This window comes from Hermetia illucens, chromosome 1 (assembly GCF_905115235.1).
Source record: "Hermetia illucens chromosome 1, iHerIll2.2.curated.20191125, whole genome shotgun sequence".
Taxonomy (NCBI): Eukaryota; Metazoa; Arthropoda; class Insecta; order Diptera; family Stratiomyidae; genus Hermetia; species Hermetia illucens.
The window spans coordinates 129931825-129947769 of NC_051849.1; the positions used below are offsets into that span (position 1 = coordinate 129931825).

Sequence of the window (15945 nt, forward strand, 5' to 3'; positions counted from 1 at the left end):
AAAATTTATACAACGAATAATGAATCTTTTATGCAACAGAGAAGAAAAACGGAAAGGATTCCTTACTTATCATCTAGAAATATATGCATTTTCCTATTGTTTTGCTCGGCAAGCTAAGCCAGTTAAGAGAACGAGGAATCAAAACAATAATAACAATGACCTTACAATGTAATGTCAAGTAATTTTTGGGTAGCGTTCCGTAATTAAGGGTATATCACTTTTGTGATATTACATATATCACCTACTCAACCTCTAGTCTCATTTCTGCCGGAATCGATTAAAACCTTTTTTTTTTTAGTTTGAATTTGTAGACCTCCAATGGCCTGACTTTAACAGGGCGCCTTCAATCAAAGCATTGGAGTCGTAGAGTGGAGTCAGAATCCCAACGTCATATTTTATAGTAGCTAAAATTCTTTCTTTTCTTCTTCCTTTGTTGAATATGGCATCCGCGAATCAGTAGAGACTTTGAAAAGGGTCGTTGTAATACTGTGGCGCGGCAGGATTCGCAGCATTCGAAATTTATTTCGAATGTTGCGAGTGCGAGCGAATAGATGGCGCGGATCTATCCACTTTGCGTAGCACGCCACGGGAGTGGAAGATCGGAGAAAAGTGTGCCAGGAGTTCGAGACAAAAACTAGCACGAGGAGGAGCAATACTCCTCATGACCAATTAATTTTGTAATTAAAGTTAAAAATAGAACGAATTCAATAATTTTTCATTTGTTATTAATAAATAATAAGTATACAATAAAAATTTAAAATAAAGAATGTTAAATACTTAAATACTAAAGACGGTTTGAATGCGAGTGGGGACCCTGACAACCATTTGCTCATACTTTCTAACATGTGAGGGGATTAGTTGTATTACGACTAACCGCACTGCAAAGGACATCTAATCAGCTCACCAACACTGTGATTAGTACTAGATTCAGAAGTTGCCTTTTGAATATGAGTAATATGCGCTAACATCGGCCCGAAAGAAAAGCGTGATGGTTATTTACATTCGTTTTTGTTTCTTTCGTGGCTGTGTATCGGGCCTAAAAAGCGGTTTTCGCAGTCTGACGGAATTTCACCATTGCACTGATAAGGCAATTTCTTATAGAAGCACTACATCCGCCTAGTCGAAAATCTGTTTGCTAAGGTTTTTGAGAATTAACTCCTTGGGTGTGACGGTTAGTTAGGGTTTTTAGAAGACAAAACGGTCGTACTGAAAAGAAATACCAACAAATTTGAAGTTGTCCGTCTGATAGGTCATTGCAATAAACGTGCTTAAAAAACCTTTCGAACAATTTCGCGATATGTTTTGAAAATAAGTTTTGTAAGTTTAAAACATATCACTTTCACAAAAGCACGAAAAATTCAATACTCTCCAATTATTTCCCGACTGATATTTTTTGTTAGAAAGGAGATAATTAATTGAAACGAAAGTAGAAGTAGTAATGCATACTTTAAATACTAATTTCAGCATAATCACTTCTTTTTATCGAATTTAATACGAACAGCGTGGAGTTAGGTTCGGCTCCTGAGCAAAAGGAATGCAGCGGTCCATTGTAGCTGATGCCCCCGCCTAAAGTGCCCGGAGCATATGAATATGAATTGTTCCGTGGATTCAGCTTCCTTGTTATAGGATCACTACGTATTATCTCGTAATACATACTTCAATTCTGAATATATATACAGTTAGTGAGCCAGAATGCCTATTGTACTCCTTCATTTAACAGTAGTAATTCTTCTTCATTTAAGAGTAGTGATCAGCATAGCATTTGCCAATATTATCAATAATCCAGCTTTTAGATCAGAGGTTTCATCCCCACAGTAGCAGGCGCTCAGGTTAGGTCCGCCTTAGTGAATCTTGGCATCGTTTCAAATTACCAAACGGGGTCTTCTATAATTCTATAATTTCTAGTACACCAGAATTCGTGCTCTTGGCACCATGGCTGGGTTGCAGTGAAAGTCAGCTTTCTAATAGCAACGTATATCCTCGTTATCATATGAAGCCTCACTCTACATTTTTTCAAGCAAAGCTGCAGCTGCACAGTCCATAAGCTGTGGAGGCTCGTTTCATCCTGATATCTACATGTTTGTTCTAAAAACACTTCTTATCGAAAATAATTTCCGAATATTTCACTTCTTTGAAAGGTATAAGAGTAATTCAACTCATCTTTGGAAACCACCGATCTATCAGCTTCCTCCTTTGTGCCTGAAGTATTAACCGCGTATTAGAACGATGGCGTGCTGAATCGTTTTGAGGTATTTATCAATAGCTAGGACATCGATGTTATCTACACATGCATTGACATTTTTTGAGAGTTTGTAAAGTTTACACAGTAGAGAGTTGATCACCTTCTTGGAGGTCACCTTTTATTCTGCGCTTCAATGTTAACAAACTGCGTACGGGAGAAGTTGGGTCTCTAATCCTTAAGTCAAAGAAGGCTCATAACGTTTCAGCGAGAATTATCTTAATCTTATCTTACTTGTCTGAACTTTCTTGAGTTCCTCCGAGGCTCTAGTATGAAAACCACATTAACATTTTGTCAAAAATTAGGTAGGCAGACCAGAGCTTGGCACACCAAAAAAATATTTCAAGGTTTCAATACATAAAATTGAGTTCATCGGCCGCAAAGAAACAGAGGTCTACCTTTGGACACAACGAATCTCAACGACCCCTCGGTTTTCAAACCCTTGCGTGTTGAGGAAGCGGCATTTTACTGTTTTTCTTTTTTTATACAGCTGTTGTTCCTCAAATATGCTATTTTCAGAAGCGACAAAAATTTAAAACAATTTTTTTCGGCGGCGTATCAAATTACTCATCCACTTATTGGCAAAATAAATTGATCATAGTTTTATAGAAAATATAATAGAAGGCGCCTTTTTAATTACTGGTACATGACATCAAATCAACACGTCTCTGGTTTTTCGCTCTTTCGGATAAGGGGCCAAAAACTTCCGTTGGCCCTGCGACTCCCTTGATCTTAATTTGATTTATGTGCTTTCGAGAGGATGCATTATAATAATTTCAACTGGTTTAAATACTAATTCGCAAAACTCGACCCTGACCCATTACAAAGCGAATATTTTTAGTGCAAAGGAACTAGAAACGTGGATGAAAACGCGAACCCACCTACCACAGAATTAAGCCATTATTTATCGAAAAGTTTTCCTCGTCGAATTGCAATTTTATAAAGTGTTTACTGGGAAATCCATATTTTCGGTTAATTGAATGGTTCGAATAAGCGCAAAATTATTTGTTTATGCAAGCGCTCCGCAGTCCAGTCTGTTTATAATCATCTTGTCTTCAACTTAGTATCTAATTTCAAACATTGGAATGGAGCATTCGAAGTCGCGTTTGTGGGAAACGATGTTTTCCTTACAATTCGGGAAGTAATCACAGATACACTCAGAAGCAGATGTTTATAATAACAAAGCACACATATCCGTACATCGCGAGCGGTTCGCAGATCCAGCGATTTATCATGCAGCCTCTAATTATATTCATGAGATGTTACTAAGCGATTGCAATAATATCAAGATCTTGTGTAAACATTTGCTGCAATCAAGGAAGTGTTCCAGCTTTGTCGGGACCTCGACGGCCAACGACAGCCACATGTTAAATTGCGGGATCTGTGGAGCTCTTGAACGACGAAGTGCATCCAGGACACCAACAACGAACACCACATTACTTGGGAACTGGAAAAACAGTAACAATTACACATCTAGACACTTAAAAATACACCAAAAACACGAAAGAAAGCACATGAATTTGAAAAATGGACGCTTCATTTCTACATACGCTTAAGGCAGGAACAGGACTTGCGCGCTGACAAATGATAAATTTGCTTTTTGATGATTTATGAGTTAGGCTGACAGAAAAAAGCGCTAGCGGGCCTTGTTTCGGGGTTAGAGCATTTATTTATTAGTCCACGTGTCGGCTTTGAAGCCGATGTATCTTTACGCGATTTGCATCCTGGCTACAGGAGTTAGTACGTGTTCATTGTTTTTGCATATTTTCGAGCGAAGGAATTGAGAGGATTCTACTGCGCTTAGCTTTGTAACTCCACGGATGCAAGCCCTCGCAGCTTTTTTCTAGATTCTTAAAATAAAACTGTCTATCTCGGCATGTAATCTACAAAAGTCGTGCCATTTTACCGCCGGGTGTTTTGCCAATCATCGTTGAAAATTCATCTAAAGTTTTCGAATGAGAAAAATCATTAGGAAAAATAATGCCGGAGAAGTGTGTGAATGTTTTATTTTCAGAGTTCTGGTGGTGTGCGTGTGTGGTTAATGTTTATGCGTTTCCTTTGCGTGGTCTGTTCTCCGAAACTGACGTGTATTTACAAATATTTAGAGAAAACTATTGAAAGAAAAGTGATTTTTTCTTGTGGAAACAATAGTAGCAGCGCCGATTTTCAGTTTTCACTAGACTCATACAAATATTTAAACATCAGGACGAGGGCGTCAATCACGTTCGATTCATTTCTTTTGCGGATGTTTATTTTGATTTAGTTGTAAATCAACCACTGGAGTATGTGCTTCTACTTTATTGATGCCTCAAGTTGGCATTCAAGGAATTCAGCTGGTAGGGGTCACGAAAATAAATCAAAGGAGAAGATAAATTATATCATGTTATCAGTTGAAAGTATGTAAATGGAATGCAGTCTCTACATATGGTGTAGGGTGGATTGGATCCGTCCTTTTAAAATAAAGGGAATTGGGTTTTTAGGAGGAGTGGAATGGTATGCGTTTATTTAAGGGGTGCAAACTGTTCTCTTCAGTTCAGTTGGAGACTGCAATTCTCTGATATTTTAGGGAACAATTAATTATCAGGGAATATATAAATTTTGATTTAAAGAGTGCAGATGACTAATTTCTTGAACCTTCCAGAGAAATCGAAGCCCCTGAAAAATTGATTTGCATCTAATCAATAGCAGCTAGGTTTTTTTTTTTAAATTTTCCTAGGGAATTTTGAGAATTGAAGCGATTGCACTTATTAAGATTGTTTATACTGCACAACTTACCATAGTTGAAAAGACTTAGTCTGTATCACTTAAATATTGATTGTATCTGAACATGAATTGATTTACACTAATAAAGCTATCTATCTATCTATCTATCTAATCAATAGCAAGACGCACCTTTATTCTCTCGCGTACTTTTACTAGTAATGAAATCATGGTCCAAGAAAAAGTACACGTATTCGCCCAAAAGAGGAGTGAAACCAACTCATAGGCAGAGTTTCAAAATTATGCCCCAAATGCCAAAGGGTGAAAAGGTTAACCCCATACCCGTCCCTCGTCAGAATTTAATCTCATCCCTCGGACACTCAGTGCCCCTAGTGTCCAGTCTCAGTTTACATGGAAAATCGCAATTTTTCTGCCCTCCCTAATAATTATAACTTAATGCCGTCCTTCGGACCTCTATGAGTTTTTGGGCATAAACCATATTTATTTATAATTTAAGGTTAAGAATTTGATCCACACTCGCTGCTCCAGGATGAGTGTAACCGAGACTTAAATTGATTCGATCAAAAACTTTACGGCATACATAAATGGATGCATCACTTCTGTAAACTGAACATCAATTACAGTGGTTTCAAGCAGATAATGAAGTGGACCTAGGAGTCACAAATACCCGCTAGCAGCTTTTAGCAAAATACTGAGCTTTATTTAGAATCCAAACATATCCGCGATTGAAATCGAATGTACCAGTTTTTTTTTATGAAAAAGTGCTTTTGGGTCGATTTTTTTCACAGTCGCGGCAAGAATTTCATTTCAAAGGAAAAGACAGAAAGGCGCAATATGCAGCAAATACTTTTTCTGCAAAAATAGGACAGGTTGGGATGGGAAATATATACAACATCCTCTCTATAGTCCTGTTTTACCATCTCTTCTTGGGGCAATTTGACGCCAAACGAGCGATATGGATCTGAGACCGAGAGGGGGGACATTTTATGGTCCGCAAGTGCCAGTCACCCTCACTTCTAAACGATAGCCAACGTTAACGATGAAATGATCTTCCAAGAGCATTTTATGAGAAATTTAATAAAGATCTACCCTTCTGCATATATTGTATTATAAACCTCGTTAAGTTCATTTACCAGGTGCATACTGACTTCTCAGGCTGCCTCCTACCAATCTATTGAGTCCAATTCCCAATTTCAGATTTTGGATTTGTTGGAGTCTACGGAATCGTCCATTTACCAATGTTGATTCGTACATAGATATACAGGTAAATAGCGGAAAAAGTAGACAATAAATCCTGTAAGGAATGGCCACAAATCCCACTTACAAATGGTATAGGTTTCAATTTGTTACCGAGAGGTGACTAGGCCCGTGCACTTCGCTACTTTTATGAACTAAATGGCGTTGGGACGGAAAAAGTTGTTCCCAGATAAACTCATAAAAGGCGCGTAGAGGTAGGTGGGAGGCGAGACGCGTAGAGTGAGGTGATCGCGGCGGGGCGGTTGCTTACTGAGGTATCAACCGCACCAACAGTAGATAATTCAGGACCACGATTTGGACGCATTCTGGAAAAAACACTTGATCTACCCTGATCGATACAGCAATGGAAAAATTGAGAAAATTGTCTATATGCGTTGAGATGCCAGGAAGCTGGGTAATCGGTGCTACAGTGATCTCATCCAACGAGATTACCCTGCCTCCTTCTTCTTTTTTTAGTATTTGTCCTCTTAGGTAGCAATGTCCGCGGGTTTAGATCGGATTCACTGCTTTTCTTGGTCACGGGTTCGTTCAGGGAGGTATAGGCAGGATTTTAAATTCCCATCCAGCGTATCAAGCCATTGTTATTTCGGTTGGGTCGTTTCATATTAATTTTTGATGATGAGTTCTAATTGGCGTAAATTGCATTATCACACCATCGAAGACTTTTCTCGTAAAGAGTGTAATCTCAGATTGACCGCGCATGTTCTCATTTCGGATGTGATGGTATCGTGTTACGGGATTCATCCAAAGCAACATCTGTCTCTCCATTCCCGCGAATCTTTGAGAGTCGGTCAGCACCGACGAATCGATGGATCAATCATTCTAGTTGCAAAACATCATCTGAATAAATTTTGTTGAGTTTATTTGGCACTGGGTGTTGGATCATATGACAGTGTTGTTCATGTGGTTGTTAAAAATACTTTAAAAAATCATCACAATATTGAGTAACAACCGATAACTTGAATATTCTACAGGACTCCCGGCCACCATATTGGATATTGGGACGACTGTGTTTTCTTACCAGATAGATAGACCTACCCTCTTCAATAGCGCGGTGAAGATCTCATTGGGCCAGAGTATTAGTTGCCAGCTCTTCGCTTTCCAGAGCTTAGCTGCGATGCCGTCACACTCTGTTCTTTTCTTCGATTTGATTTGCTTTATTGCTTGTTCAGCTAGAGGGGTGCTGACACCGCGTCGGCCTAGATGCTTTTGAAAATAATTACGGATGCGGCATCATTTCAGAAGATTCAATGAAGATTATTTGACCGCCCTAAATTTGCCGCAAGAGAAGAAGTCTGAAAAAAGCTCTGACGGAGATTAGTCCGGTAGTTTAATTAAGTAGATACTCAACTCGGCTTGGTGTTCCGGAATTGCGAAAATTCAAAACGAGCGTTCAATGAGGCAAAGAAGAGAAAAATTTAAAGCCTTGGAAGCGTTAAAAAGGCAAACTCATCTCGCGAAGTAATATTGCGCAATGGTGGTCCCTTGAAGCAGCGCTGGAGAGAGAGCCTGGAATAGATTTATATTTTTGAAAAATGTAAGAGCAAACACCGGAACTTTAGGGAATTGTCATTGGACATTAGAAAGTAATCCCTACCACTAGGTAGTGATTGTAGATTAAGCGCGGTAAGGTTGATTTAAATCCCACTTTTTTTTTTAGTGTTTTGGGATTAGCATTTTAACATAGTAATTTTTCTGATTATTCCAGCAGTGATGGTGCCTCGAAGTATATTTTTACGATATTTGCTTTATTGTAGGAGAGTAGTGTTAAGTGGGTTAAAATCTCATATGCAGATACATCTAGATTATAATTTTGGCAACGCTTCTCTTTGCAGAAAAAAATGAAAGACAGCCTATCGACCTGACTGTTCGCTTATTTTACGAAAACATGGAATATGTCAGTCAAGTGCACTGACAGGCAACTTACCTATATTCAGGATTTATTGTATAAACTGCTTGCCGAAGAGACACACAATGTAGGGAATACAGGTAGGGAAGAATTCAATTACATCGCCCATTAGGTTTTGTAATAGGTATATTTTGGTATGGTATAGGTGTACTGTGGTGAGCTTTTTTAGATTTTCGGGCTGGGTAGAATGGATAGACGTCCTCTACGCTCTATGGTGCTTTTTGAGCCATCGATCCCCGGTGTCCCAGCAGATATGTAAAGCTTGTTACTAATTAAAATGTTTACTCATACTTTACTCACCGCATATGGCACTATTAGGAGAAAAGGATGTAAAACTCCTTGCAAACCCATAGGAAATGCTCCCAAACTAAAAACTAAGTCATGGCATTCATAACAGGTCAAATGTTTTAGATATCCAATACTTCTACCGAATTTCGAGATATTAGAAGCATTCACACAATTTTTTTTTAATTTTTGTGTAGGGTATGATTACTTTGGGTTACAGTAATTTTAGATATAGGTTGTGTGACTGTATGAATACTTCTCAAACTAACAGAATTTAGGACGGATCCATGCATTTCCTTTACGTGCGTTTGGGCCATTCTTTCTTGCGATGTGTTTGCCCTTTGCCCCCTGGGAGGATAAAATAAATTAAATAAAAATAGATAAAGTAAAAGCATATTCGTTATCTAGAATGCAAGAGAATTGAACCGACTCTTTCAATGTTCGTGCTAACCTTCATATTGGTTCCACAAGAATCGCGAATTTCAGAAAACTACTCAGCTCATTGCCAATTCATTGGGCGATTTGCACGTGCACTAATTAATTGAGTATTGCTGAATACAAGGAGTCATTACATAATTTGTTCCGCTAATTTTTGAAGAATTGGCGCATGATTTGTGAAATTATTTACATATATTTTCTAGCAGTGTAGCAAGTGTCCGTTTGCTTTATATATTTCTTATTACACAGGTATTAAAGCTGTTCTTTTAAATATGGATACAAAAATGCCTTTTTAACATTACATGAGTCACTGAAGAAAGTCATCATTCGAATCCAACTATTTGCTTACTATAAAGGCCTATAAGGGGCAGAAGTCGTTTTTAAATTGCATTTTAAGTGTTCGATACTTAAATAAAGTTTTCGTCAAGGCTGAATCCTATGAATATTAAAAGTAGTGCAGTCGGGTTTCTTTTTGAAAGTCATATATATATTATGCAAGAAGAATGTGGGGATTTGGGAATAAGAGAATTTACCGGTAGTTTCTAGTAGTGGTTATAAACCAACTAAAATAGACATATTGGTAGGTTCCAAAAGTTTGCCAGTGTAAATCCCTAATGTGTCTGAATTGAAAGAGGATAAAACATACCATAACTGAAAATCTCATAAAAGGCTCCCCCGCGCGATATCCTCTGATGATATAGAAGAATTCAGGATTCTTACCATGTTAGAGTCGGATATCTGCTCATTTGTTTTCGGAGCGTTTTTTTCATTTTCCGTACTAGATTCCAATATTGTTACTTGAATTCCATTTTGTTTGGAATCAAGAATCTTGCTTTAAGCTCCTTGCCTTCCTTTCTTCTTATGTTCCACTAGTTCTATTTCCAGAATTTCCTCGTCTATTTGTGACTACATTACCTGAAATTATTCTTCGTTTATATTAGTCTTTTTAGTTATCAGTTGCTGCAGTTTGGTGGCAATGTCTTTTGCCTTTTCGTTGAGGCTATATTTCTGGTTGTTGCTTCCCCTTGTTCCCTGTTAGAAGTATCTGCCCGACATCTATAGATTTTATGACTTAAATATATGGCAGGGATTGCTTTGTCAATTCAGGAACCTGCATATGACTATTTGTGAATTTATATGCGGGGGATCATTGTTATAAGGTGGTGTTTTGAACCTTCTCGTCATGTAAACTGCCAAGCCCGTGAAGTCAACATTTTTAACGTTAGATGCGTCAACTTTTGGTCTGAAGTCATCCCTTATAATTATGATGTTTGTTGTGGATAGGATTTCATGCTGATGATGACAAAATTCATTTCCCTTTTCTGGGCGTACTGATCTTTGTAGGTAGTTGCCCTTCACATTTTGCCAGCTTTTATTATTACTTATTATATTGCTGTATTGTTCAAAGCACTCTTTTAGTTTTGAAAGGCATTCAATCTTTTTAGAGGCATAAATTATAGTTCAAATTTTGCATTTATAACATTATGGTTGATCCCTTCTCTACTTTATTGTCCCACTATAAAGTCGATCATTTATTTATTTTTATTTGGATATTTAAATCGATTTATCTACACTTTGCTTCCTGGAAGGCAAAAGTTGCAAGGATGTTCGCAAATATAGATGCCTATATTCAAATGTTTTCAAATGACCGATATATTCTAGCTGAGACGAGTCTAAAGAATGATTAGTGAGTGAAAATCCGGATAAAGAGTCTGACTCACATTGCGAAACTGGCTAGTAAGGTGATGTAGGAATGTGTCTCGACAGTTGCTTTTGCGAGGTAGTTACATTTAATTGTCGAAAATGCCTTGTACAGAGAAACACCTTAAACTAGTTTATGAGTGTTGAAAAACTAAGATTATTGTACTGCCAGCCTATCTTCTTTTGTAAGGGCGCGATTTTCCCTGGCTTTGAAAATAGACGAATGCGAACATCCCATCAGTCCTTTTGTCGATGCGATACTTATAATAAACTAACTGAATGAGTTGCATGTTTGTCTGAAAAATGGGGAAAGAAAAGAATATTCGGAAAAATCGGGAAACCGGATCTGTACTCCCAGAGGGTCTTCTAAGTTGAATTTCAAGCAAGGTGAACTGAAACCTATAAACGTAGGTACCTTATGCACATACTTCTAATATTCATAGTGGTCCACCTTTTGTCTATTTGCGATAATCTGAAATTAATGAGGCACCGCCTTTGATTGGCACCGCGCAATCTCGACATAAAATTCAAAGTTTAAAGCGCTGTAAAAACCCTACCTAATCCACGATAGTGTACGGATCCCACAGCGCGAATACATACACACACATGCTTCCTTGTTATTCAAACTTTTCACATTAAACTGAAAATTCACATTTCCCTGCTAAAAAATAGAATGGCAAAGGTCGTAAATTTTAAATATTTTCACAAGCTTCGTCCAGAGTGTCGCTCTTAATCCTTTTGCCCAGATCTACTCATTCGTGGGTATGTATTCGTTAGTGGAGTCCTCACTAGTGGAGGGACGCTTGCCATTTTGCATCACGTTCCTCGAGAACATATTTCTTTTCAGCGAGTACACTTTCCGTGTTTTGTCATTTGAAAATGCAATTTAAAAGCTTTTCGGGTTTCAACAGTCCCCGTTACAGCTTGGATTGGATCAGCCTTTCCCATCTGTTTATGAGTTTTATGAAATTTGTTCTAAATCATGTATGTATGTGTGTACGCGGAATGATATCCGCTGTGGAAACTGCTGTACAATAGATTCTGTTTGGTGAGAATAGCGAAAGTTGTAGTTTCGTGTTATGCGAAGTTTATCGCATCTGTTCTAGTGTTCTATGCTGGCTGGAGCATTGTGGGGGGAAATAAGCTATAAAACTTTACAAAAGAGCGGAAAATTCTATTTGTCTTGATGTCGTATGAAAAGTTTGCAAAGCAACACACTTTTAATTGTATATCATTCTGGAAAAGAATTGCATATTTGCCACTCGTTGAGAATAGAACAAAGTTCCTGCGAAAATTGCTAAGGTGAATATGTGTTGGCTTTCTATGTATATTTGATCTGTACAGAAGCTGTTTTAGTGAAATCATTAATGTGAGTAAAAGCCGTTAAGCCTTAGCCTAAATTACCTGATTTCGGACTAACTAAATCTTTCGCACCAGTTTTATTTGCATTCATCCTTCGCGGTCCCGTACCTCCCGAGCCGGGAGCTCCAGAGTGTGGCCCCGAGCCAGGTGTTCCGCAACCACCCCCAACTCCTGGTTGACCTGTAAGATAGACCGGGAGCTTAGTGGCTCTTTGATGCGTTCTTTGTATAGTTTTAACCAAAAAAGGAATTAGAAATAATCAAGAAGAAAGAGAACCCCACCTGGTATTCTGGGCGGTCGCGGTTGTTCCACAGGCAGCACTCTCCTCCTTTTCTTTGGTAACTTAGCCCTTGCTTGCGTATGTGAATAATACATTGCAAAGTTGCTAACAATGACGGGCACGGGCAGTGCAATCGTTAATACACCAGCCAAAGCACACAATGCTCCAACAAACATACCGATATACGTTTTTGGAGCCATATCTCCGTAGCCCACGGTGGTCATCGTAACTAGAGCCCACCATAGACCCAACGGTATACTATTAAAGTCATTGTGCGGATTCGCCTGTATCCTCTCCGCGTAATATACTAAACTGGCAAAAATAACAATACCTAACACTAAAAAGAACACTAGGAGGGTCAGCTCCTTGGCCGACGCACGAAACGTCTGTATAAGAATTTTGAGACCGGACGAATGTCTTGTCAACTTGAATAATCGCATGATACGTATTATCGAGAAGAACTCCAAGATATCTGCGTTTTCCAAATGCGAGGCGAACTTTTGGAGCACTAAATCAATATAAAAACTAAGCGTAGCTATGTAATCGATTATGTTAACGGATGACTTTATAAAATCACACTTGTTCGGCGATGAGATGAACCTTACCTGTAAATAGAGAATTTGAAAAATTAGTGAACATGACAGACAGACTTTGTCCTTCTATAATAGAAATTCTTCTACAGTAGCAATTTGTGCTATGCGTATAAATACTAGATATAGATCTTGACTAATGGGGGCGATCATATACTGTATCCAGTACGCAGTTGGGTACGTCGTCTATATCTTTTGTTATTTTGGGTGAACGTAGGAAGTCTCCTTCTTGCTTAATGTATGACACCAACAAGGCCGGATCGAGATCGAAATCCTGGCCAGATTGAAGTTAACGGCAATATCAGAAATTTTGGGTTGCGGCATCAAATATCGCCCTGCCTCTGTTATTTAAGGAAAGGCGTTATGTGCAGCAGCTCATACCGGTACCTGCCGATGATATCCGAACACCCGAATTTGATATTTCTCTTTCCGCAATGACAGTCTCTCTTGCGGAACTCATAGAACGCGTCTAGCTTGGCACATACATTGACCATCGTGCTTGCCAGCGCCTCCTGATTAGTGAGGCCCGACAAATTACCCCGTCCATGTAGAGCAGACGCAATTGAGTTGTACTTTGTGACTAACTTGTCATAGTAGTTCACGGCCATCAAATACGTTGTCATAACAGGAACAATCTATCCACCGGAGTTCACCTTGTTAAACCGATTGTTTATTTGATTTACTGTCTGGATAACTTTGGTCAGTTTTTCAGAGAATTGCCGCAGTCGATGAGAAACCGTAGAATGATAAGCTTCTGTGAGTGCATTCGACAACACGTTCTGCTGGGGCACCGTCTGTAACGTCGCTAGTTGCTCATGCTGAAGGCCTTCGATGTCGCTGCAGACCCCATCGATTACTCCGTAAACCGCAGTCAGTGCTTTGCCGAGAAGACCCCTTCTCCTCTTTATTGTCGAAAGGTTAAGAACCTCATCAATTTTGTGGATAATATCCTTGTATTTAAAAGTAAGGTAATTTAGAAGCGCATCACAATGCGTTATCGTGACTAATTTTAATGTATCTTCGCACATTGCATGTGATTGATGTAGGACCTGCATGATCTCTCGTCGGTCATCCTGTATTCCACGCACTGAACAATCCACCTCAATCCTCAGTTCACCTCGAACTATTCGGGCGTGGTTTAATTTTTCTACATGGTATTCCACGTAAGGCCTCAAAATTTCGTAGCTCTCGGTGAAAATGTTCGCACGGTGATATCGAACAGTTGCCGCACGAATCTTGCCATCGCTTCCAGTTTAGACTTCCCGAACCCGTGATAACGGTCATTTTGCATGAGGGATATCGCGCTCTCAAATCAGTACCAGTTGTCCAACCTTTACGTTGGCAGATTCCTTGGACCCTTGTGCCTAGATTGTAAATGGTGCAAATATTCCCGGGACCACCTATTCTAGAAAGTTTGATTAAGTGCCTTCAACTGCTGCCACCGTTCGTAAAGGTCTCGCTGCGACTTGTCTACCTCTGGTAATAATATTATTGGTCGTTGCACCAAAAACTGTCTCGGTGTCAATGCTTCGAGGTCTCCAGGATTGTTCAATAGGGGAACCAGTGTTCTTGACTTTAAGCAAGTCTTGACCTGATAGGACCGTAGTAAATTTCTCGAAAGTGAGGACTATTTTTGCCTCATCAAACACACATTTTAATTGTCGCTTAGCCGATTTCACCGCCGCTTCCTACAATCACCCAAAGTATGGGGCTGGGCCTGAGATAAATCGTCAGGTAAACCCATCTTTTGCGGAGATTAAAGCCACTTTTCCCAGTTCCACAGCCATTGCCTGTTGCATTTCCTGATCCATTTGGTTCATTGCTTCCACAAAGTTTGTTCCGTGATCGATATTCCGGAACACAGTCTTCTTCGTGCTGTGAACCGTTTGAAAGCAGCCAAAAAGGCTTTCGTTGATGCACACAAACACAGTGTAACGGTGGAACGCCGTTTTGATATCCTAGTCTGTATCGGATCTGTGTAATCAACCCCCCAATGCAAGAACGGTGGACTTGGATTCATCCGTGTGGCAGGAAGGTCACCCATCAATATTTGGCCATGATCTCTAGCATATCTCACACAAGTAAGGAAGCGATGAAGCTCACTCCGTATAAATCGCTGATCATTTAGGATCCAATGCCGCATTCGTCAATGATTACGGATCGTCTGAACGCTTCCATGTAGGATGTTCTTGTGTGCTTCTCGAATTATTAAACCAGTAACATGATGTTCTCGCGGTAGGAGTATCGGATGTTTCTGTTGGTTTGACAAGTCCGCATTCTTCAACCTTGCCCCAACTCTCCCTGTTGGTTAATAAATGGATTTAGTTTCTGAAGTCCTTACTGTTACTAATCTTTGTCCAGTTGTCTAGTTTTGCTGGATTCTTTTTAAGCCAGGCCAGTATTATAGTTGCGTCACTCCAGCAGCATACTTTGCTCACTGGTAATTGCATAGTATTTTGTAACATGCCCGCTAGTTCTAACAATAGGAGGGCTCCATTCAATTCCAACATCGGAAGAGTTATCTTCGCCTTCAACGATTTGACGTGAGTTCTGGCGCATAACAGTGTGACACTTATTTTTCCTTTGGTGTCAACTGATTTGACATAGATAACCGCAACATACGCCGCAACTCGATTGTGTTCACCTTTGAGTACTGAACCCATCGAGGGATGCGAATCGATTCCAACATCGGTAACTCGGCTTCCAAGCGTTTACATTGATTCAACAAGTCCTTCGATGGAGTGTCATTCCAGCAGATTCCAGACTCCCATATTCTTTGCATCAGGATTTTGGCGCCAACATTCATTCGAGCCAACCATTGCAGTGGCCTGTACATGGCCGCAATGTTTGGCAATAGTGTGCGTTTCGTCAATTTATGTCTCTATAGTCTGGAAAGTAGTCCGAGAGTCATTACCGCTGGATCCAGGATATTTTTCATGGTAATATATGCAGCCACCTTTCGTTTGTGTGGAAAAGCTTTTTCCTTCGGAGACTGAGCTGAAGAATGCTGGGCTTGGATGGATATAAGCAGCTTACACCCCTTCAGCAGGAAATCGCATAGCTTGCCCACAGGAGGTGGCTCTTTGGTACTTTAGATGTATTCTTCAAAACAGCGAAGCATGTCGCTATCGAACTTCCGCATTATTATTCGAATTACCATAGG

At 39.5% G+C, this 15945-nt stretch overlaps 1 protein-coding gene across 12 annotated transcripts in view; it reads right to left on the reverse strand.

Annotated features, from left to right (window-relative positions):
* LOC119657839 (potassium voltage-gated channel protein Shaw) overlaps positions 1–15945 on the reverse strand; it is a 354266-nt gene that overhangs the window by 36901 nt on the left and 301420 nt on the right. For 9 of the 12 annotated variants that reach the window (XM_038064984.1, XM_038065014.1, XM_038064964.1 and 6 more), the window contains 2 exons: positions 12194–12797; positions 11955–12092 (listed from right to left, as the gene is read on the reverse strand). In XM_038064984.1, coding sequence (XP_037920912.1) covers positions 11955–12092; positions 12194–12797 — 742 coding nt within the window. The remainder of the gene's footprint in view (positions 1–11954; positions 12093–12193; positions 12798–15945) is intronic. The other 3 variants (XM_038065040.1, XM_038064998.1, XM_038065051.1) reach the window with 1 other exon arrangement.